This window comes from Schistocerca nitens, chromosome 6, assembly GCF_023898315.1.
Source record: "Schistocerca nitens isolate TAMUIC-IGC-003100 chromosome 6, iqSchNite1.1, whole genome shotgun sequence".
NCBI lineage: Eukaryota > Metazoa > Arthropoda > Insecta > Orthoptera > Acrididae > Schistocerca > Schistocerca nitens.
In genome coordinates, this window is record NC_064619.1 from 587,263,755 (window position 1) to 587,286,048 (window position 22,294).

A 22,294-nucleotide genomic window follows, 5' to 3' on the forward strand; every position below is an offset into this window, starting at 1 on the left:
GGCGGCGAGGCAGGTATGCCGAGAGGCGGCCCGCCATTGCAGGTTCTGTGCTGAGGGCGCGCGCACGCAGCGGACCGCTCCTCCCGCGCGACTGCGTTTCTCCGCCAAAACCGGTGCGCCCGGACACCCGAACCGACCCCGCCGGCACGACGAGGCGAGGCCGCTCCACTTCCCCCGCGGGCGGCGACGACGACGACGGCGACGACGGCGGCAGCGGCCTTCCCAGGGAGCCACCTCCCCACCCCGGGGAACCCCCTCTCGCCCCGCCGGTGTCGGGCGCGCGCGCTCGTGTGCGCTAGCCAGCGAGTCGGCCGCGTTTCCGAATCGGGGAACAGGTTCATCATAATCACTGAGTCACTCGCGTCCGGGGAGTATTTTTACGCGGCGGGCCGGTTTCCTTGACGCCCGGGCAGAGACACACGCCGCGTTCGGGCGAACCGGTCCCCGGCCGGTACCGCGCGCGCGCCCTCCGCTGCCGGTGGCCACGTGCAGCCGCGGCGGCTAGAGCCGCGATGACGAGGCGCGCCGCAGACGAGGTGCGCGTCGACGATGGCGGCGCGTCGCCGCTGTCGCAGCCGCCGACGCCCTCCGCCGACGACGCCGCCGCCGCAGACGCCGCCGCCGCCGCAGCAGCAGCGGCGGCCGCGGACGCGGTCCGCGCCACGCCGCCGGCGTCGCCGCCCAGCCCGCCGCTGATGCTGGCCACCATGACGCCGGTGAGCGTCATCGAGCTGCAGAAGGACCTCTGCGACGCGGCGGCCGCCGCCGACCACGCCGCCAAAGCCGCCTACGAGGAGGCGGCGGCAGCGGCGGCGGCGTCGGTCGTGGTCGGCCCCGGGGGCGGCGCCGCCGGCGCGGGAGGCCTCGGGGGCGGAGTCGGGCTCGGCGGCGGCGGCGTGCCCGTCAGCGGCATCGTCAACGTGGGTGGCATGACGGTGGTGCAGGCGCCGCCGCAGCTGTTCGGCGCGCCTGCGGGCCCCGCCACCACGGTGCTGGTGCTGTCCGAGCTGGTGGACGACATGGCGCCCGTCATCGGACTCAGGTAAGGCGCGCGCGAACAAAGGCGCGGCGGCAGAGCGCGCCGCGGGGGCGCAACCGCTGCACCTGCGCGCTCCGCTCCCCCACCTCACTGCCCTCTCGTACAGCCCGCAGCATCAAGCCGACGTTTGCTGATTGCTGTACCTTTAAAATCACGGAGATCAATATATTACACGCGTACTACTTTCTTCGAACTTGAACGTTTGTTTATAGTAACCGGAATCCAATTTCGTTACCAAATTTCTACTGCTAACCACCAGTGAACCAATCTGCTTTCATTTGAAAGACAACCTCAGCAACGGCGTACTCCCTTTGTACTCGGCGGTGGGGGGTGGGATGGTGGTGGGGAGAGGGTCACTGTAGCCTCCCCCCCCCCGCCCCCCTCCACCCAGAAAAAAACTCTTCTGAAGCAGAATTCGCAAACTGCCCTGTGAAACAGCCGTGTTAATTTCACGAAAGCGAGAACATGCAATGGCTACTGACTAGTAGTAAGTTACGTACGTCATATTTTAATCCCTGTGACGTTAAATGCACAGTAACAGACAGTACACGAGGTTCGCGGAGCTTTCAGATTCTACATCTAACTCGGCGAACCTCGTGTACTGTCTGTTACTGTGCACTTAACATCACAGGGATTAAAATATGACATGCGTAACTTCTGTTTTCCTTTGAGAGACTACCTTCTGCAGCAGCTATGTAACTTGAACGTTTGTTTATAATAAGCGGAACGCAGTTACGTTACTAAAACTCAGCTGTTTACCACCGAAGAAGCACGCTCCTTTTATTTGAAACCCATCTTCAGCAAGAGTGTACACAATCAGTGGCGGGGGTGACATAGTGCCGGTGGGAGGGGGCGGGGGGGCATCGCCGTTCCCCCTCCTGAAAAAAAGAAGTCTTCACAAACAGTATTCGGATCCAGCCCTTGAAACACAAATCTTACTTCAACAAATGCTAGAACATGTAAGGGGCCTAGTTATTAGTGTACCCAGAGCCTCTTATCACAAAATCTTAAAACTGTTTCATCATTCATTGCGCAGTCGATATGAGTTCCTTCACCCCCCCCCCCCATCCCCTCCTGACGTCACCCACCCAAGACAGATACTGGATACACCCTTGATTTTCGTTGGACAATGCAAAACATTGCGTGATTCGTTTCCTTGAAGATGCTTATCGATTCTTATTTGCCATGTTATTGACTGAGAGTTTCAGTTATTTTTCATTATACAGTTCGTTACAGTCAATGTTCATACGCACCAGTTGCTCAATGACTATATCACTTTTGACGGACTAGTCATGATCAATTTTCTGTTGACATTTCTTGGCCATTGACTGCGTCAAATCTATGGACGAGGCCTTTAAAATTAATAATCACGAGACGAACTTTTAGAATTCTTAGCAACAATACAAAATTTGTGTAACCATAAGAAGCTACAGGTCCCCTTTGTCTAATGTCTAATTCATTTCCACTTATATAAGATAAATTAAATGAAAGAATGTATTCAGCAAAACGAATATTGGCGATCGATGTTATTGCTACCGGAAAGGTGCACTTTTCATAATTACATTTGATTTGATTCGCAATCATTACAAAATTCTTTGAACCATATTTTCACCAATGACAGCATATCTTCATGGTCAAACCCGCAATTCTGATTTCGGTTTTTAACCATTATTAGTTGCTTTAGATAGTGACAGTTGCTGCGTATCAATGTCTTAACTACTTGATAAAGGTTTAAAACAGAAACTGAAACTGTGGGGTTTTCACAGAGCATATGGCGCCAGTAGTGAAAACTTCGGTGTTAAAAAGAATATTTTTTGAATGAGGTGGTCAGATCACCAGAATTTATCTGTTCAATTTTAATTTACTTAAAGAATCCCCATGCCATGTAATTTCATCTGGCGACACCCAGGTATGAAACGCATGAGGAACGGCTCAAAAAATGATACTTATATTACAACAGTAAAATTGAACTCTGTTTATTATAAATGAGCCTACAAGTTGATTTCTTTCTGTTCAGGATTTCGTCAGCAACCTGCAACGCTATTCCTCAAGCCATAATATAAAATAACATACATATCACACGTTTCAGTTTCCATTAATAAAGTCAGAGATTGGGAAAAGTGATGGTGGGATATGTATAATATTTTGGAAACTACCCTGTTACCACTGTAAGATACTGACACATGCTCACAAAATCGTAAACAAAATAGGTTTAATTTTCTTCAGCATTTGCTTGGAGAATGTGAGGAGTCTGAGTGTATGTTCAAGCAAATGAAATTGTTCTACTGTGGCAGACCCCATTTCTTCCTCTCGATCGATATTGCGCCTATACGAACTACGCCCTCATGGTCATGTACTTGTCCTTTAAATTACTTCTGTATGATGGCAGCACCTGTTGCCATACTCTACTTTCTGTCCTGTCAGATTGGTTTGCAATAGAATGAAGTGACTAATTCATGTTCACCTAAGTATAGAAGCAATATATGTGCTTGTGCATGCCTTATTTACTCTTGATTCCGCTGTATCACACAGGAGTGTACAAGGCATTTTTGTTGTTCTTTAGTAAATAGTGATGTGTTCTCTCTGTTTCTTGAGCGACGGAAAGAGTTATCATGTAAACATGAGTTCATGTAAAGACACTGAGATGGCAATCTGAAAACTGATGATAAATTAAAGATTTTAATTGAGAGAGGGTAACAAACAATTTTCATTCGCAAAAGAATATATGCTCTAGCTTTAGCCAAATTATTCGTCAATATGGAAATAAAGTACTCCAAAACGTGTCATAATATATGTGTGACTGGTTGCAAATATTTTTATCTTCCAGTTCATATAGATTTCAGATAAGTTTAAATAAAATTCACATTTTGCCAAAAGTCACTATCCTCTTTCTAACTTCTTTATTTAAGTCACTATCAGTTTTAATTGTTACATGACTGGATCCCTCAAACGTATCTAAAGACCTCAGAGACGACATGGATTATACCCAATGAATCCCACAGACTAACGTGTATACTAACTCCTTATTAAGTGTAACTGTCATTATTAACTTACTGGATACTGTTACGGCGTGTGAAGAAATAGTTTCTTTCACCATAACAGTGTTTATTACAAAATAGCTGTCTGTTATACACAAGGAAGTTACTGTCAGAATAAATGACGATCACTTACTTGCGCTTAGTACTTTTGGATTTCGCCTCATCAGCTGTCTTAAAGCTGTTCTGATTTGAGAGCAATCAACAGTAAAACGAAAAAAATCAATAATCAAATACTTGTTTACGTAAACTGAGCAACAAATAAACGCAAAATGAAACGTTCTCTTTTATCGCCTTACGTCCGCGAATATCGTCTTAGTTGTAAGGTCTTTTGCAATGGCAGTAAGTCTTTCTTTCGACCAAATGCTTTTTGTTTCTTTACGAAGTGTAATACCAGTAACTATAGACATTATTGTTTCGTGACAAGAGCCACAAGGGAGAACAAAAACAGTTCGTAGCATAAACTTTGCCATCGCGGTAGGCCTGCTCCCCTCTTCTCCTAGCCTGGGTCACGTATGACGTTAGAGACACAGGTGTCAGACTTTCGACACACGATGGATTCAAGTACGTGGTTGGGTGGGAATTACGTCTAGCGAAGCGAAAATTATCACGTACATGTTTGTATGGACTTGTGGCGTTTCATGTAAGAGTGTATGTACTGCGTTGATCATGATTAGAAAACACCATCTCTAGAGGTTCTACAGAGCAAGGAAGAAGACGTCTCATCTCCGGAGTACAGGGTGAGGAGTAGTAGATGAGAACACGTAAAGTAGGAGGTGGTGTGTCTGGAGAACCAAAAGAGGAAGTGCACTATTTATCGACTGGATATTTCTCCTAGCTTAACCAGAGTTTATTTTTAAAAGAATCGAACAATGAATTTTTCAATGGCAAAACAAAAAACAAGATCTGTTTTGACCCCTTTTATGTAATGTAGAGGGTGAATGGATCGTCCTTTAATTGTAGTGTAAATATTTCTATATCCTTCATGTGAATATCCTACATAAACAGGCATTTTATCCGGCTGAAATAATGATCTCTCTATCTCTCTCTCTCTCTACTCCAACGTGAATCGCCAATTAATGCCAGGCATCTTCAGAGGATTTCTATTAATTAGCAACTGTTTAGGATACCGTAGAGCAGCAGACAGCTCTTAACATGCTCACAGAGAGTATCTAATGGAATGGAGCAGACATCTCGGTAGATAACCCAATGAAAAGAAATGGGCATTAATTAACAGACGCTCATTAAAGACAAGTGGTATGACCAGGCTAACCATATGTGAGAAATTTTTAAAAAATCACAAATTTTCACCAGATGAACAGTGATGTATTTTAACCTAACTGTAAGTAAATTCCTAATTGGTACAGTGGCCGCAGAAAATGTTCTGTTTTGCAGCTGAAAAAGTCATCGTAAGATATGATTCCATGGAACCACTTGTGATGTTACTAGTATACCTACCTCCTTATACAGCTCCTTTTCGGCGCCTTATCACATCCAGCCTGGCGAACTTACTCTCGCCATTGTATTTCAGACAGTAACTTTGGAATTTTCACTATTCTTACAAGCACCGCCATACGAACTCGTAAGAATCATGGGAAATCTGGGCCCAGCGTCGACATTGGTTATATGCTGCAAAGGAATACTCATATAGAGAATTCAGTGAGGTAAGGATATCGATTGCGACAAGAATACATTTCTTCTTTGAGTAACACTTTTCTTGTTGGCTGACCGCGGCGTACCATGAAGAATACCATGTATATTTGTGTTTGATTAGACAGCTTCAGTTTTTCATAAGTACAGAATGAGAATATTTCGTCCGGTGAGCTTGTATGGTCCAGCTTAGGTCCGGGGGATGCCTTCCTGCCTATTGCCAGCCTATACATCAAGCAGCAATATCATATTATGCGACAGGAACACTTTTAGTCATTCACTTCATAGTCGAGAAGCTGTGCCGAACGTACCGTAGCTAGATAGTATTCATACGCCACTGCGGCCAAGACATTATCAAAATAAATAATTAAACAAACAAATAGTAACTTGTAATTGGATCTGCCACACCACCACCACAACGGTTATGTATGTGTGTGTGTGTGTGTGTGTGCATAAGGAACATTCAATAATTAAAGAGATAGACTGATGTCGAAATGAACCGGCTTGTAGGGCGAGTTTTGTAATTTGAAGACTTTGTGTTGCCATCGCTGGGATGAGGTGAGAACATCTGAGGGATAAAAACTGTTTTGTTTATAATCTCAATAGTGCAATTAACAATGGCTCGTCCTCTTGAAGTTAGCACATTAGCTGAACAAAGTTCAGTGATCCGTTTTTTTGCTTTCTGAAGGTAAAAAACTGGCTAACATCATTTGTCGAATGATTGTACAGCATGGCGAAAGTTGTAAGAACCGCGGGAATTGGGCAGAACAGTTAAAAAACAGTTGAATCTCAGTGACTGACGAGCAACCTCCTGACCGTCGAGTTGAGATGCCAACTCCTTTGCTTCAAACCTGCCCTGACGACATTATTCGTGAAGACCGACGTAATAAAATTGAACTCATAGTAAAAACAGATGTAGTAAGTGTTATTACGGTTCAGAATAGTAGCAGTAACAAGCTCAAGTACAGCAAAGCAAGTGCCATGTGGGTTAGCACAACAACAACAGAAAACAAAACTCAAAGTACAAAATTGTTGAGGCTTTCGTGGCCACTTGTTGACAAACTGCCTATTGGCTTCTGTCTCGGGTTCTTCGGCCGACTCAAAGTGTGTACAAACTTGAAAGAACGATATGAAAGGGAAGGTGACCATTTTCTAAGCAAGTTTTTGTCGTGTGATGAGACGTGGGTTCACCATTTTGAAGCAAAGTCCAAAAGACAAAGCATGAAGCATCAGCGGAAAGTCATGCCGATCTTCTTTTGGACTGCCCAAGGTGTCGTGTTTTGTGATTATTTGAAAGATCAGCGTACAATAAACGGAGCCTACTACTCGTACATGCTGATGAAGAAAATAAAGTAAGCAATGTCTCTGCAGAATTGGTGAGGAAACACTGGCAAGAAGAAGGAACAGTATGATATGACAATCGCTTAAGATTTCATGGAATAACGTCCATGATGCTGGAGGGACCCGTAGAGGGAAAAAACTCTAGAGGAAGACAGAGATTGGAATACATGCAGCAAATAACTGAGGACGTAGATTGCAAGTGCTACTCCGAGATGAAGAGTTTGCCACAGGAGAGAAATTCGTGGCGGGCCTCAAAAAACCACCAGAGCAGTCAGAAGACTGTTGACTCAAAAAAAAGGAGAGAGAGAGAGGGAAAGGGAGAAAACTTTGCGGATCTAAAGGAAAAGGTGATATTCCTGCACGATGATGTTCGCTCTCGTACGGCCCAGCTGATCCAGGTAACCGTTGAAAAATTGGATTGGTGGATACTTCTTCATCTTCCCTACACTCCAGATTTTGTTCACTCGGAATTTCGTTTGGTTAGTCCACTCAAGGAGGCATTACGTGGAATAATAAAGTCGAGCAACAACGAGAAGGTCAAAGAATTTGTCGGAAACCGGCTCAAACTATATGACAAAGACATCTATGCGTCAGTTATAAGGAAAACTAGCTCGTCGTTGAAACAAGTGTATTAATATTGGTGAGGATTATGTTGAAAAGTAGTAAACGTATCATTTTGTAAAACTACTCAGTTTTTTTCTACATAAATTTGTCTCTTTAATTTCTGAATGTCCCTCATATATTCTGTACTCTGGAGCTATCCACAGTGGAATTGCCTACGATGGAGACCAGCAGAGGGTCCAGTCAAATGTTGCATCGTCTATACTACATCTATACTTGGAATACTTGTAGTGTGTGACGGAGGGTACTTTACGAACCTCTGTGGTGCACGTGGATAACGATTGTTGGTAAGCCTTCCGGTGAATTCGAATCTCTCTAATTTTACCTTTAAGTTCTTTTCACGAGTTATAAACAGGCCTGATCTATATACAGATTTCTTTGAATGGACGCTCTCTGAATTTTAACAGTAACCTATACCGTGGTGCACAACGCTTCCATTGTAATGTCTAGCGCTGGAGTTGGCTTTGCATCACTGTGACCCTTTCACGCTTGGCTAAACGAACCTGTGACGACACAGGCACTAGATCTTCTGGATTTACATTATCAGCCCGGTCTGGTATGGATCCCAGGCCAGCGAGTAATACTCAAGTATCGATAGAACGAGGGTTTTGTAAGCAACCACCTTCGTCAATGGTCGGCATTTCCTAAGGATTCGCCGGCCGAAGTGGTCGTGCGGTTAAAGGCATTGCAGTCTGGAACCGCAAGACCGCTACGGTCGCAGGTTCGAATCCTGCCTCGGGCATGGATGTTTGTGATGTCCTTAGGTTAGTTAGGTTTAACTAGTTCTAAGTTCTAGGGGACTAATGACCTCAGCAGTTGAGTCCCATAGTTCTCAGAGCCATTTGAACCATTTTGAACCTAAGGATTCTCCCAACGTATTACAGTTTCGTCTTTGCCTTTTCCTACAATCACTTTTATGTGATCGTTCCACTTTAAATCGCTGTGTATGCATGCTCCTCAATATTTAATTAATGTGACTGCTTCGGTAAACATTTATTCAGAGGTAATGGACCTTTCTCCCTGCTTATACGTAATACGTTAGATTGTTTATGTTGAGGATCCTGCAGCAAGCAGGTCTCCCTGAATTTTACAGGGTCGAGAATTCCGAACATACAACAGCATCATCTTGCGAACAGCATCATCGAGCTATTGCTGTTCCCTCCTATGCCATTTTTGCTATCTGGACAAAAGTATCAGGACACGTCTACCTAGAGTGGAACTGATCATGAGAGACGGACCCACGACTACATAAGGAGAAGTGGAGTATTGTGTTGTCAGGAGAGAAGCAGTAACAGCAGAGTGTGTCAGTCAGGTGAGGTCGGTGACTTCAAAGGTCAGCTAATCACTGGAGTCACCTGAGTAAGAAATCCATCACAGACCTTACTAGGCTACTAAAACTACCCAAGTTGACTGTTGGTCATGTGACTGAGAAGTGGAAACGCGAAGGAACCACCACAGCTAAACAAGACAAGGCAGATTTTAGGTATTGTGTATTGAAGGGCAGGGACCGCCGAGGACTGCAGTGGGTGGTTGTAAGAAATAGCATGAAAGTCCAGACAGCACAGTCAATATGTGCAGGGCCTTAAAAAGAATGGTGTACAATAGTGGAGCAGCTGGTCAAAAGTCACGCATTTCTACAGTGAGTGTTAGGCAATGCTTGAGGTGGTCTAAAGAACGACACCAGTGGACACTGGATGACTGGAAACGAGTGATGTGGACTGATGAACTATGCTATAACCTTTGGTAATCCGAAGGAAGGGTCTGGGTTTGGCGAATGTCTGGACCACAATATCTGCCATCATGACAGCTTCAGTAGTGAACTACGGAGATGGTGTTACAATATGGGGGCGTCTACCACTGTTAAGGTCTGGCTCCCTAATTGGACTTAAGAAAACACTGAATGGAAAAGATGTAATTACATTTCACAGCAGAATAGAGGAGCAGTTGGGCGTCGATGGTTATTTATATCAGGATGACAGTGCACCTTGTCATAAAGCAGCATATGTGAGATGATGGTTTGTCGACAGTAACATCCCTTAAATGCATTGGACTGCACAGATCACCGACCTGAGCCAAATGGAACCCCTTTTCAATGAGTTAGAACATCGATTTCGTGTCAGAACCAAAGGTCCAGCATCACTACCCCCTCTGGTTTTGGCTCTACAGGTTGAATGGGCTACTACTACCCTACAGATATTCGGACACCTCATTCTAAGTGTCCCAGTAGAATTCAAGCGTCATAAAGAGGAAATATCGACATACTCCGTATTAATGTGCGTTAACAGATGTCCAGATACTTGCCATGATAGCCTCCCACAGTGAGGTGGCGTAAGACGGGGTACTGACATGTACATACACTGATGTAGTGTCACGTACACAAGATATAAAAGGGAAGCGTATTGGCGGAGCTGTCATTTGTACTCAGGTGATTCATGTGAACAAAATTCCAAAGTGATTATGGCCCCATTGACAGGTATTAACAGACACTGAACGCAAAGTGGTAGGTGGAGCTTGACATGTGGGAAATTCCAATTCGGAAATCGTTAGGGAGTTCTATATTCCGAGATCCACAGTGTCAAGAGCGTGCCGAGAATACCAAATTTCAGGCATTAACGTCTCACAACAGACAACGCAGTGGCCGACGGCCTTCACTTAACGACCGAGAGTAGCAGCGCTTCCGTAGTTGTCGGTGCTGGCAGACATGCAATACTGCGTGAAATAACTGCAGGGATCAATGTGTGACGAGCGATGAACGTATCCATTAGGACAGCGTGGCGAGATGTGGCGTTAAATGGCTATTGCAGTAGACGACCGACACAAGGCCTTTCCTAATAGTACGACATCTCCTGCAGCGTCTGTCCTGGGCTCGTGACCATTTCGGTTGGACGCTAGACGACTGGAAAACCGTTGCCTAGTCAGGTGAGTCCCGGTTTCAGTTGATAAGAGCTGATGATAGGGTTAGTGTGTGGCGCAGACCCCGCGAAACCACGGACCCAAGTTGTCGACAATGCAGTGTACAAGCTGGTGGTGGCTCTATAATGGTGCTGGCTGTGTTTACATAGAATGGACTGGATCCTCTGGTCCAACTCAACCGATCATTGACTGGAAATGGCTATGTTCGGTTTGCTGTTCCCACAAACGGTGGAATTTTTGTGGATGCAGTGCGCCATGTCACCTGGCCACAGTTGTTCGCCATTGGTTTGAAGTAATCCTGGGCAGTTCAGGGTATAATTTGCCCACTCGGATCATCCGACATGAATCCCATCGAACACTGATAGTACATAATCAAGAGGTCAGTTGGTGCACAAAATCTGCACCGACAAGACCTGCGCAGTTATGGACGGCTATAGAAACAGCAAGGCTCAGTATTTCTGCAGGGGACTTCCAACTACTTATTGAGTGCATGCCAGGTCCGGTTGCTGCACTACGTCGTGCGAAAGGAGGTTCGACACAGTGTTAGGAGGTATCCCATGGCTTTTTTCACCTCATATATACTGAGGCGCCAAGAATCTGGTATAGGCATGCATATTCAATACAGAGATATGTAAACAGGCAGAATACGGCGCTGCAGTAGCCAACGCCTATACAACACAACAAGTGTCTGGCGCAGTTGTTAGATCGGTTACTAATGGTACAGTGGCAGGTTATCAAGATTTAAGTGAGTTTGAACGTGATGTTGTAGTCGGCGCACTAGCGATGGGACACAGCACCTCCGAGGTAACGATGAAGTTGGGATTTTCCCGTACGACCATTTCACGAGTGTACCGTGAACATCAGGAATCCGGTAAAACATCTAATCTCCGACGTTGCTGCGGCCAGGAAAAGATCCTGCAAGAATGGGACTAACAACGACTGAAGAAATTCGTTTACCGTGATAGAAGTGCAACCTTTCCGCAAATTGCTGCAGATTCCAATGGTGGGCCTTAAACAAGTGTTCGCGTGCAAAGCATTGAACGAAACATCATCAATATGGATTGGATTGTTTGGGGGAAGAGACCGAACAGCGAGATCGTCTGTCTCATCGGATTGGGGAAGGACGGAGAAGGAAGTGCCCTTTCAAAGGGACCATCCCGACATTTGCCTGGAGCGATTTAGGAAAATCACGGAAAACCTAAATCAGGATGACGGACGCGGGGTTGAACCGTCGTCCTCCCGATTGCGAGTCCAGTGTGCTAACCACTGCGCCACCTCGCGCGGTCATCATCAATATTGGCTTTCGGAGACGAAGGCCTACTCCTAATACTCTTGATGACGACACAAAGCTTTACGCCTCATCTGGGCTCGTTAATGCCGACATTGGGCAATTGATGACTGTAAACATTTTGCCCTGTGGGACAAGTCTCGTTTCAAACTATACCGAGCGGATGGAAGTGTAAGAGTATGGAGACAACCTCATGAATCCATCTAACCTCGTACGTAGGGTATTGTTCAAGCTGGTGGAGGCTCTGTAATTGTGTGGAGCGCGTACAATTGGAGTGATATGGGATCCCTGATTCGTCTAGATACGACTCTGACAGAGGACACGTACGAAAGCATTCATGTCCGTTGTGCATTACGACGGACTTGAGCAATTCCAGTAGGACAATGCCACACCCCAATCACCCAGAATTGCTGCAGAGAGGGTCCATTAACACTCTTCTGAGTTTAAACGCTTCCGCTGGCCACCAAACTCCCCAGGCATGAACATTATTGAGCATATCTGGGATGCCTTGCAACGAGCTGTTCAGAAGAGATCCTGTAGGAATCATGGTGGCAATTCCCTCCAGCACTACTTCAGTCATTAGTCGAGTCCATCCCACGTTGTGTTGCGGCACTTCTGCTTGATCGCGGGGGCGCTGTACAATATTAGGCAGGTGTACCAGTTTCTTTGGCTCTTCAGTGTATCCCAGGTAAAGAAAGGAAGGATGATTAGTCTAACTTCCAGTCAAAATGGAGGTCATTAGAGACGCAGGACAAATTCGGATTGTTCGAAGGATGAGGCAGAAAATCGGCCTTAACTGGAGCGATTTGCGGAACTCATAGGGAATCTAAATCGGGCCAGTTTGATGCAGAGTTGAGCCGTTGCTCTCCCGAATGTGGGAACCACTGTGCCATCTCGCTATGTTTTGTCTGTTGAGTAGAAAGATAGCATCTACTTGTACGATTACGGCTGGGCGTCAGGTTAAAACCGAAATCGTAGTGCTGGTGCTGCGTACGATCCGTGTTGGTGTTTGTGTTCAGCGGGCGACCAGTGGTGCGTGTCCCTTGTGGCGTCGAGGCTCGGCAGCTCAGCAGGTGGCTGACGTTCGCGGCAGCCGTGGCGTCTGTCCGCGGGCGCTGCGTGCCTCCTGCTCGCCGTGTTACGCAACGCGCGCTCCGTTTTCCTCACCGCGAGGCCGACCACGCAGCGCCGTAATTGTAAATCTCACTTTCGTATTACAACGACCCTCGCGTGTGCCACTGGCCGAACTCGTCATAATGACCCCTGTACACAACGAGCGGAAAACTGGAACGTCGACCTGTTCTCCTAACACTGCTTATATCCAGGAGCGTCCAAGTTATCACGGGTCTCTCATCGTCGAACTAATATTCGTGCATTCCAAATGGGGAGTCTCGTGCGTGCGCTCGCACGGAGAGAAGTCTTCCGAAGTAAGAGTGATTTCAGGTGTGCCCCAAAGGGAGTGTAGTAGGACCGTTGCTATTCCCAATATACATAAATGACCTTGTGGGTAACATCGGAAGTTCACTGAGGGTTTTTGCGGATGATGCTGTGGTATATCGAGAGGTTGTAACAATGGAAAATTGTACTGAAATGCAGGAGGATCTGCAGCGAATTGACGCATGGTGCAAGGAATGGCAACTGAATCTCAATGTAGACAAGTGTAATGTGCTGCGAATACATAAAAAGAAAGATCCCTTATCATTTAGCTAAAATATAGTAGGTCAGCAACTGGAAGCAGTTAATTCCATAAATTATCTGGGAGTAGGCATTAGGAGTGATTTAAAATGGCATGACCACACAAAATTAATCGTCGGTAAAGCAGATAACAGACTGAGAATCGTTGGAAGAATCGTAAGGAAATGCAATCCGAAAACAAAGGAAGTAGGTTACAGTACGCTTGTTCGCCCACTGCTTGAATACTGCTCACCAGTGTGGGATCCGTACCAGATAGGGTTGATTAAAGAGATAGAGAAGATCCAACGGAGAGCAGCGCGCTTCGTTACAGGATCATTTACTAATTGTTAAAGCGTTACGGAGATGATAGATAAACTCCAGTGGAACACTCTGCAAAAGAGACGCTCAGTAGCTCGGTACGGGCTTTTGTTGAAGTTTCGAGAACATACCTTCACCGAGGAGTCAAGCAGTATATTGCTCCCTCCTACGCATGTCTAGCGAAGAGACCATGAGGATAAAATCAGAGAGATTAGAGCCCACACAGAGGCATACCGACAATCCTTCTTTCCACGAACAATACGAGACTGGAACAGAAGGAAGAACCGATAGAGGTATTCAAGGTACCCTCCGCCACACACCGACGGGTGGCTTGCGGAGTATGGATGTAGACGTAGATGAATGCGTGTAACAGAGTACATCTGGACTGTTTGTAACGTGCGGAAGACGCACTAGTGTAGTGCAATGATTACTAACACCAACAACTTAAATTGGAATGATCACGTAGCTAATGTTGTGGGGAAAGCAAAGCAAAGACTGCGATTTTTGGCAGAAATTACAAAAGGGCTACTAAAGAGACTGCATGTACTACGCTTGTCCGCCCTCTTCTGGAGTACTGCTATACGGTGTGGGATCCGCATCAGTTAGGACTGCCAGAGGACATCGAAATAGTGCAAAGAAGGGCAGCTCGTTTTGGGTTATCGCGAAATCGTTGAAACAAAGGCGTTTTTCGTCGCGGCAGGGCCTTCTCACGAAATTTCTAACTTTCTCCTCAGAGTGTGGAAATATTTTATTGACGCCCACATACATAGGGAGAAATTATCAAATAGTTCTGACCACTAAGGGACTTAACATCTGAGGCCATCAGTCCCCTAGAACTTAGAACTACGTAAACCTAACTAACCTAAGGACATCACATACATCCATGCCCGAGGCAGGATTCGAAACTGCGACCGTAGCGGTCGCGCAGTTCCAGACTGAAGCGCCTAGAACCGCTCGGCCGCAGCAGCCGGCGAGAAATTATCACCAAAATCAAATAAGAAGAATCAGAGCTTGCACGGAAAGATTTGAGTGTTCGTTTTCCCTCGCGCTGTTCGACAGAGAAATGGTAGAAAAATGGCTTGAAGGTGGTTGGCTGAAGCCTCTGTCAGGCACTTAATTGTGAATTGCAGAGTAATCATGTAGATGTCGATGAAAGGAAATGAATTCAGTAGCTTGCTACTAAACTAGCCCCCAGGCAGTTCTGTTAAAACAGGCGAGTTGAGGCTGATGCTCGAAGACCTCATGCGGAAGTCTTAGGAATAAACACCACGTTTCCTTCCGTGAAATTGTATAACAGTTGTACTTCCTTCACATTCACGAAAAGACAACGAGATGTTATGGAGGCATACTGTACTTTCTGCCGAATTTTAGTTTCGCACTGAAGAGGAAAAACAGTAGGCTGTACCATCCAGCATCTACTATGCAGTGCTTGTAAAGTTTAAACGTACAAGGTGGCCAAAAAAACCGTTGACGTTTGAAAATTCAGTACTTCACGGAATAATGTAGCTACGGAGATAAAAATTGACACACGTACGTGAAATGACATGGGGTTTTATTGAACCTGAAAAAAGCGCACAAAATAACCAACAGATGCCGCTTCATGCTACACAAAAGCAATAATTAGCAAAGAATTGATTCTTAGCAACCATATGTTTTTTATAACAAATGTCCAACCAGTCGGCCGTCGTTCATCAACAATGCCTACCGACGGCGGGTAATACACCATGTCACTACGTATAATCGGAAATTGCCTTTGGTTGTCATCTTTTAGTATCCCTAATGAGGTAGGACGACCGCAGTAAACTTCCGATTTCAGGTAACCACTCGACCAATAATCACACGAGACCTCAGAGGCGAAGCATGAACGACATGGCCGCTCACCACGAGGTCTGCACCGAACGATGTGCGCAAGACATCTTTCATATGTGTACCTGTATAGGGGTAGAGCGTCATCCTGCATAAAAGTCGAACCTCCCAGCAGGTGTTTGTCAGCCAAGCTAGGGATGATCTGACTCCCTCTCTCATTTTATACGCGATTCCCATGCAGCCACACTGACTTGACGCTGTCGAGCGCCATTTTTTGGCCAGCTTTTGCAGTCGTTCTTGGGATCAATAAAACTTCATGTATTTCCGGCATTGCGTCATTTTTCATCTCTCCACCCACATTATTCCGTGAATTAGTGCATTTTCAAATGTTGATGGACTTTTGTGACACCCTGTAGATGTATAGGGAGGAGGTTCTTGCCACAGATTTATTTCTGTGTAAAAAGTGGACGATGTTCTCCTTGAAAGATGAGCAGTATAATTTGATAGACTTAATTGGAACATGACTAGATTACACCCTGACAAGAGATTTTTATTTTATTTTTCTACTTTTACAAAAATCACCTTGGGATGCGTTTTCATTCAGTTAACACACTGGGTATGCTACCCACCTGTTGTCCGGAAGATCATTCGCTCGTTCCTCTCTCTGCTGAAGCCACGTATACGTGACAAGTGAACTACTGAACAATACATAAGGCTCCAATATCGCAAGTTAGGTATATTACCTAACATGTGAACTGGACAGTATGCACGTAGATCACGACAGTCGTTCATCCGTTCCTTTCTCCAGTGTAGCCAGACAATCACAACTAGTAAACAGTACATAAAACCATACCTAGCATGTCAATTGGCCATTAGGTATGCTGGTCAGGACGATCATTCACGCATTCTTTTCTCTAGTGAAACTACATATACTTGACAAATAAACTAGTGAACGGTAGAGATGACTTTAATATTGCTAGCTACGCCCAGCGCTTGAATTGGTGAATAATCTCGGACATGCAGATCGTCCTATGCTCTTCGAATAACATATTTTTGGGCATGTCTATATCTGCATCCACATCTACATGGATACTCCGCAGATCACACTTACGTGCCTGGCAGAGGGTTCATCGAAGCTCCTTCACAATAATTCTGTGTTACTCCACTCTCTAACAGCGCACGGAAAAAACGAACAGCTATATCTTTCCGTGCGAGCTCTGATTTCCCTTATTTTATTATGATGATCGTTTCTCCCCATGTAGGTGGGCCTCAAAAAACATTTTCGCATTCGAAGGTGACAGTTGGTGATTGAAATTCCCTGAGAAAATCCCCCTGCAACGGAAAACGCCTTTGTTTTAATTATGCCCAACCAATCCAGTATCATGTCCGTGACATTCTCGCCTATTTTTCCATAATGCAAAACGTGCTGCTCTTCTTTGAATTTTCTCAATGTGCACCGTTAATCGTATCTGATAAGGATCCCACACCGCGCAGCAGCACTGCGAAAGAGGAGGGACAAGCGTAGTGTAGGCAGTCTCTTTTCATAGGTCTGTTGCCTCTGCTACGTGTTCTCCCAATAAATCGTAGTCTTTCGTCCGCCTTCCCCACAACATTTGCTGTGTGTTTTTTCCAACTTAAGTTGTTCGTAAAAAAGTCATGTTATTATGAAGCACTAAAATAACTATAAAACTGACGTTTTAACCGTCCTTGCAAGGTATTTCAGCGAGACTAAACTGAACTACTGTCGACCTGAAACGCACCACGCCAAAGAATGTCGAAACATCTGTCTTGTATTTGTTCTACTGTTTCGTAATGACGTGAACTAATGCCCAAAAGTATTTTATTCGAAACTGTACTGGCTATGGAACTATATGCAATTATAGTCCAAGCTTTTATTGTCCAGTTTACACGCCAGATATGGCAAGCTGTAGCGACGTGTGAACAACCGTGCACTGTTTTGTGTACAGTATAAATGCGTTTAACAGAAGCTTAATCGTGATAATCGGGATAACTAGTAGTCATAATATCAGTGAGTCATTAACATTGCTCTCCCTGTTAAATGTTTGTGACATGAGCTTTGGGACCGAACTGATTAGCAAATCAGTGGAAGTTCTTCCAAAGATGAAAAAGAAGTTTGAGTTTCAGTTTTCTCTATAAATCCTTAATTAAGGAAACCACTGTTGTTTCCTTCCGTGCTTCATTCCTTCATTAAATGAAATAAGACTTCCGTCACACTCTAGCCTTTCCCGGGACCTCACGACGTCCCAAATAAGGCGTCTTCCACACAGCACTCGAGGAGTAAGCTTGCGTTCAGTACATGTTTAGCAGTCCGAGCAGCTCATTTGTGTGTTTATTATCGGAACGGTGACTTGTCCAGCAGCGAGCTGGGGCAATGTACTGTGGGGGTGACACGCCTACTCCGTCCAGCGTACGGCGACAGGCGAGCAGGATAAGGTAGCTGCAATCAAGGGACATAAACATCTCCTGAATTATTTATACCGCCGGCCGGGTGCCCCGCGCTCTGTGATCAACTTTCCCCAGCTTAAGTTACGTGCTGGCCGCAGCGCTACGGTAGGTGTCCGCCGAATTCTGCCCCTCGTGGCACCGACTAACTTTCTCCATGCGTCACAAACACACACACACACACACACACACACACACACACACACACACAGACGCAAGCCACATACACGACGGGTTTCTCATGCACCGGCCACCTCCTGATGCATCTCTCATGCACCCATCTGCAAGCGTGGGCGACAGAAATTGGCGACGCGCCGAAGCTCGTTGAGTCACGTCAGTCGATAAAGGCTTGGAGAGTGGACGGTCAGCATAAATCACATTACGCAAACACGTTTATACTTTCTGAGCGTGAATCGCGGAATGACAACACATAGTGATTTAACACAACGACATGGGATCTGATGCGTGCTGAATTTGATACTTTAAGATCAGAAGTACCTGTACCTGTAAAAACTACCAGAAATGAAAAAAAATAATATGAAAAAGTAAATGGATACAACATAAACATCACATCGCGAGCGCAATAACAAGGACAGTATAGTAACAGCATTCGTTCCCATTTAACAAAGTATCTACCCACTCAACTCATACAATAACTGTGTCAGAAAAATGCCGACCAATTTTGGACACGAAAGCAAAACTCAACTAAGCGCGTCTTTTAGCATTAGCTATGATTAACGCTCACGCAGTCCTACATCTCATGGCTTCATACGAAAGATCTAACATTGGTGACTTCAATGCATGGACAGAAGAGGAACACTTCTTCGGGAGCGCACATACATCAGCTGTGTGTGTGCAGGGTTGTCAGGTCCAAAAGTAGAAAAGCCGCGCTCGACGTTATATTTAGCCGGACATTTTGGCCCAAAAGCCAGACTTCTTATTTTAAATAGAAATAGAGGCAGTCGGATATTTTCAGTCGTTTATTAATAATCAATTACAGTCGGGTTTTGCGAGATCAACCTTAAACGTGCTTAAACTAAAAACTACAATCAGTAAACAGCCTTATAAGCTGGCGGTTATAATAGCAACTATGCATTCAGTGATCTTAACTGCTCAGTAATCTTCCTAAGATAATCTTATGTCAAAATAACCTAAAAGTTCTTCATTACACAAAATAAACAATTATCTGTTCCTCTGCGGCGGAAGGTATTCAATAACTTCGTTGATTTCAGTTAGACTTAAAAATAATAATAATAATTTGTAGCTAAGTATAATATTTTCCATCTGAATGTTCTGTATTAAGAACGTTATTTCTCTTGGAAATCATTTCGTGGAACTCTTGACAGGGTAATTTTGAATTACAGAAGAACATCACTAGCTAGGAACTGGCCCTGGTTGAACGTTCTGTACCTCATCGCTAAAATGCCTCACAAAAATCGACGGACTGGGCTTGATATCTGGTCGGACACGACTGTAGAAAGTCGGACACCCGGAAACCCTACGTGTCTGTGGCAGCGATATAACCTACTGCTTGTCATCGAAATAAACTCCCTGACTGAAATTTGGCAGAGAGAATTTGTCACCAGATGCCATCGTTGTTGTATTATTGCTATGGTCTTCCGTCCAAAGATTGCACATTAGCTTAAATCTCTGCGTACGACGTCAGCCTAACGGCAATGTTCTTATGAGCATGCGACGTTTAGATTATGTGGCTGCACAAACTTCGTTGTCAAGTTAATCCTTGTAAAGACTCTAACAATACCACCACTTGCAAAGTAGGTTAGAAATCAGATTAATAATGTTGCTCACGCAGCATATGTTCGCTTTATCGGGCAACAACAAAGTTATTGACTGTGGATGGTATCGTGAGAATGGAAATAATGAAGTCACTGTAAAAAAGTCATTAATTTTGGTACTTATCTTGAATGGATTCCCACGTAGATTTCGTCGAAGTTGTTATGGCTCATTTTGTTGATTCTAGGGTGATTCCACTTTGACTGCTAGAAAGTCCAGATCTGTATTTTAGCAATATTTGCAGACCTAACAAATGCACTTTTCAGGAAATTCTTAATGATCAAACAATCCCAGATCAGAACAATGGTATGGTAGAAATAATTTTTGGCTTGGTGTTCACAATCCACATTTTTATTAAACTTCTTGTAAATTCACATACACTTCTTCTTAATTGTCACATCATCAGTCTTCATATATTTAATTTCCAGTTTAACCTAACACAAGACTTGACTGTTCTTTTACAAAGCGAAATAACAACTTAACTTCTGCAAAGTGAAACAAAGACTGCCCTGTGCGCATTCGCACCAAAACGGTTACAAGTAAGTCAAAGATTATGACAGTCTCACAGAAATGAATACACACAAGAACCATAGCACTGTAATATATCGATACATCGGAGTACCTATACATTAATAAAACCAAATGTGAATATTGTCACAAAAATATTTCTGTTACTTCGCAGAAAAGTAGTACGATATTACTGGTATCGAGAACTGGAGTTGGAGTGTCGTAATGGTCACGTAAATAAAGAACCATTACACGACTCATCTACAAGTAAGGTAACTAAACCCTTGGTGATAGTTACTTTGATACAGAATGAAGTGACGCTATGGTTAACACAACTGTGTCGTCACGGTTGCGTTTGGTATACGAGAGAGCGTTACGGAGATTATCAACTGTAGCGACAGACACCACAAGTAAGCTCAATGACACACCGTAATGTGGCTAATGAAATGTAGATGTTATGAGAATTTACACATATTTATTCATGTCGTGAAATGAGCACGGCGAGAAAATCGTAGAAATAAGAGCTCACGCTGAGGCTTACCGACAATCATTCCTCCCACGGACCATTCGCGAATGAAACGGAGACGGGAGCAAATGACAGTTGTACCACAAGTAGCCTCCATCAGACACCGAAATGTGGCTAAGAAAATTTAAAAGTTACGACAGTTTATTGTCGTTAAGGGGCTCCGGAACGCCCTATACTTGCAATGTTAAAATAACGCTTATAAATTACATCTTTCCTCACAAAGTATTTGAGGTAGGAAGTTGAACTTTTTACAGATTATTTACTGGAATATGGGCTACAACTTAACACAGGGATTTTACAAAATTTTAGTTCAGTTATTAAAGATGATTTTTTTTGCAATTGTAATGAAAATTAACATTTTTTTGCAATTTTTTATTTATATATTCAAAAATATACAGTTTTTTGGAAAAAGGCTGTGTTAAATTATGCAGAAGGTACTGTGTAACATTTACTGAAAGTTTGAAACAAATATGTTTGGAAGATCCTTAGAAAACATGTAATTAGTATGAGAAAATAAAAGTTTTGGGAATCGAGCGACAAAGATTGGATTAACTTTTTAGTGCATTCCAGGTCCATAGGATGGATTATCTTCATCCTCTGCAAACTCCTCCTCCAGCTTCCTCTTGTTCCTCCTCCTGTTTACTCTTGCTTGTATTTCTAGACTCTTTACAGCCCTGTCTGCAGCCCGAAGGCGTTCCTTGTCTAAAGCAAGCATCGCTCGTACGATGTTAGAACCTATCTTCATTCCCATATTTCTAAATACCTTTGGCTTTCCAACATTTCTCCTTTTCTTAAAAGCCTTCAGAGGATTTCTAATAACTTTACTTTTACTCATTATTATACTTCAACAAAACAGAGACTCAAGAAACAGAATTAATTACGAATATTTTCGAGATAACGACAGAGTAAATAAACATGAAACAATCGACAATCACACCAGCGATATATATTGAACCATCACAGGTTAGCCACAACACATACTTCATCTCACATCACTAAAATGTACCTGATGAACACGGACGTTAATAATAACACCATTTGACAGCAGTTTAACAGCGCCACAGTGGGTCACGCCCATGTAGAACACATTTCAAAAAAATTTAAAAATAGTTGTAGTCTTCGGAAATGAATAAATTATATATCTATTAAAAGGTAATAGTCTGCAGATTCAGAAAACGCAAAAAAGTAAAAATTGAACTTTTCATGATTTTGAGCCTTTCCGGAGCCCCTTAATGATTCACATTTCAACGAGTATTGCAGGTAAACAATAAATATCTCCACATTTCCTGCAAAGCATTTAAGCAATAATCGTAAATCTG

General features: G+C 44.2%; 1 protein-coding gene across 1 annotated transcript; it reads left to right on the forward strand.

The window, feature by feature from the left end:
* Window positions 1-512: 512 nt before the first annotated feature.
* On the forward strand, window positions 513-13,081 carry LOC126263508 (uncharacterized). The gene is made up of 3 exons (XM_049960601.1): window positions 513-817; window positions 908-1,042; window positions 12,907-13,081. Exons 1-3 carry the CDS (start codon window positions 513-515, stop codon window positions 13,079-13,081), a joined length of 615 nt encoding a protein of 204 aa, XP_049816558.1.
* The last annotated feature ends 9,213 nt before the right edge of the window (window positions 13,082-22,294 follow it).

Bases quoted from the DNA above. Each gene is read 5' to 3' on its own strand.
- LOC126263508 (XM_049960601.1), top strand. From the start codon at position 513: ATGACGAGGCGCGCCGCAGACGAGGTGCGCGTCGACGATGGCGGCGCG. The intron at 818-907 runs GTCGGTCGTGGT...CGTGCCCGTCAG, and splicing joins GCGGCGGCAGCGGCGGCGGC to CGGCATCGTCAACGTGGGTG. The intron at 1,043-12,906 runs GTAAGGCGCGCG...GTTTGTGTTCAG, and splicing joins GCGCCCGTCATCGGACTCAG to CGGGCGACCAGTGGTGCGTG.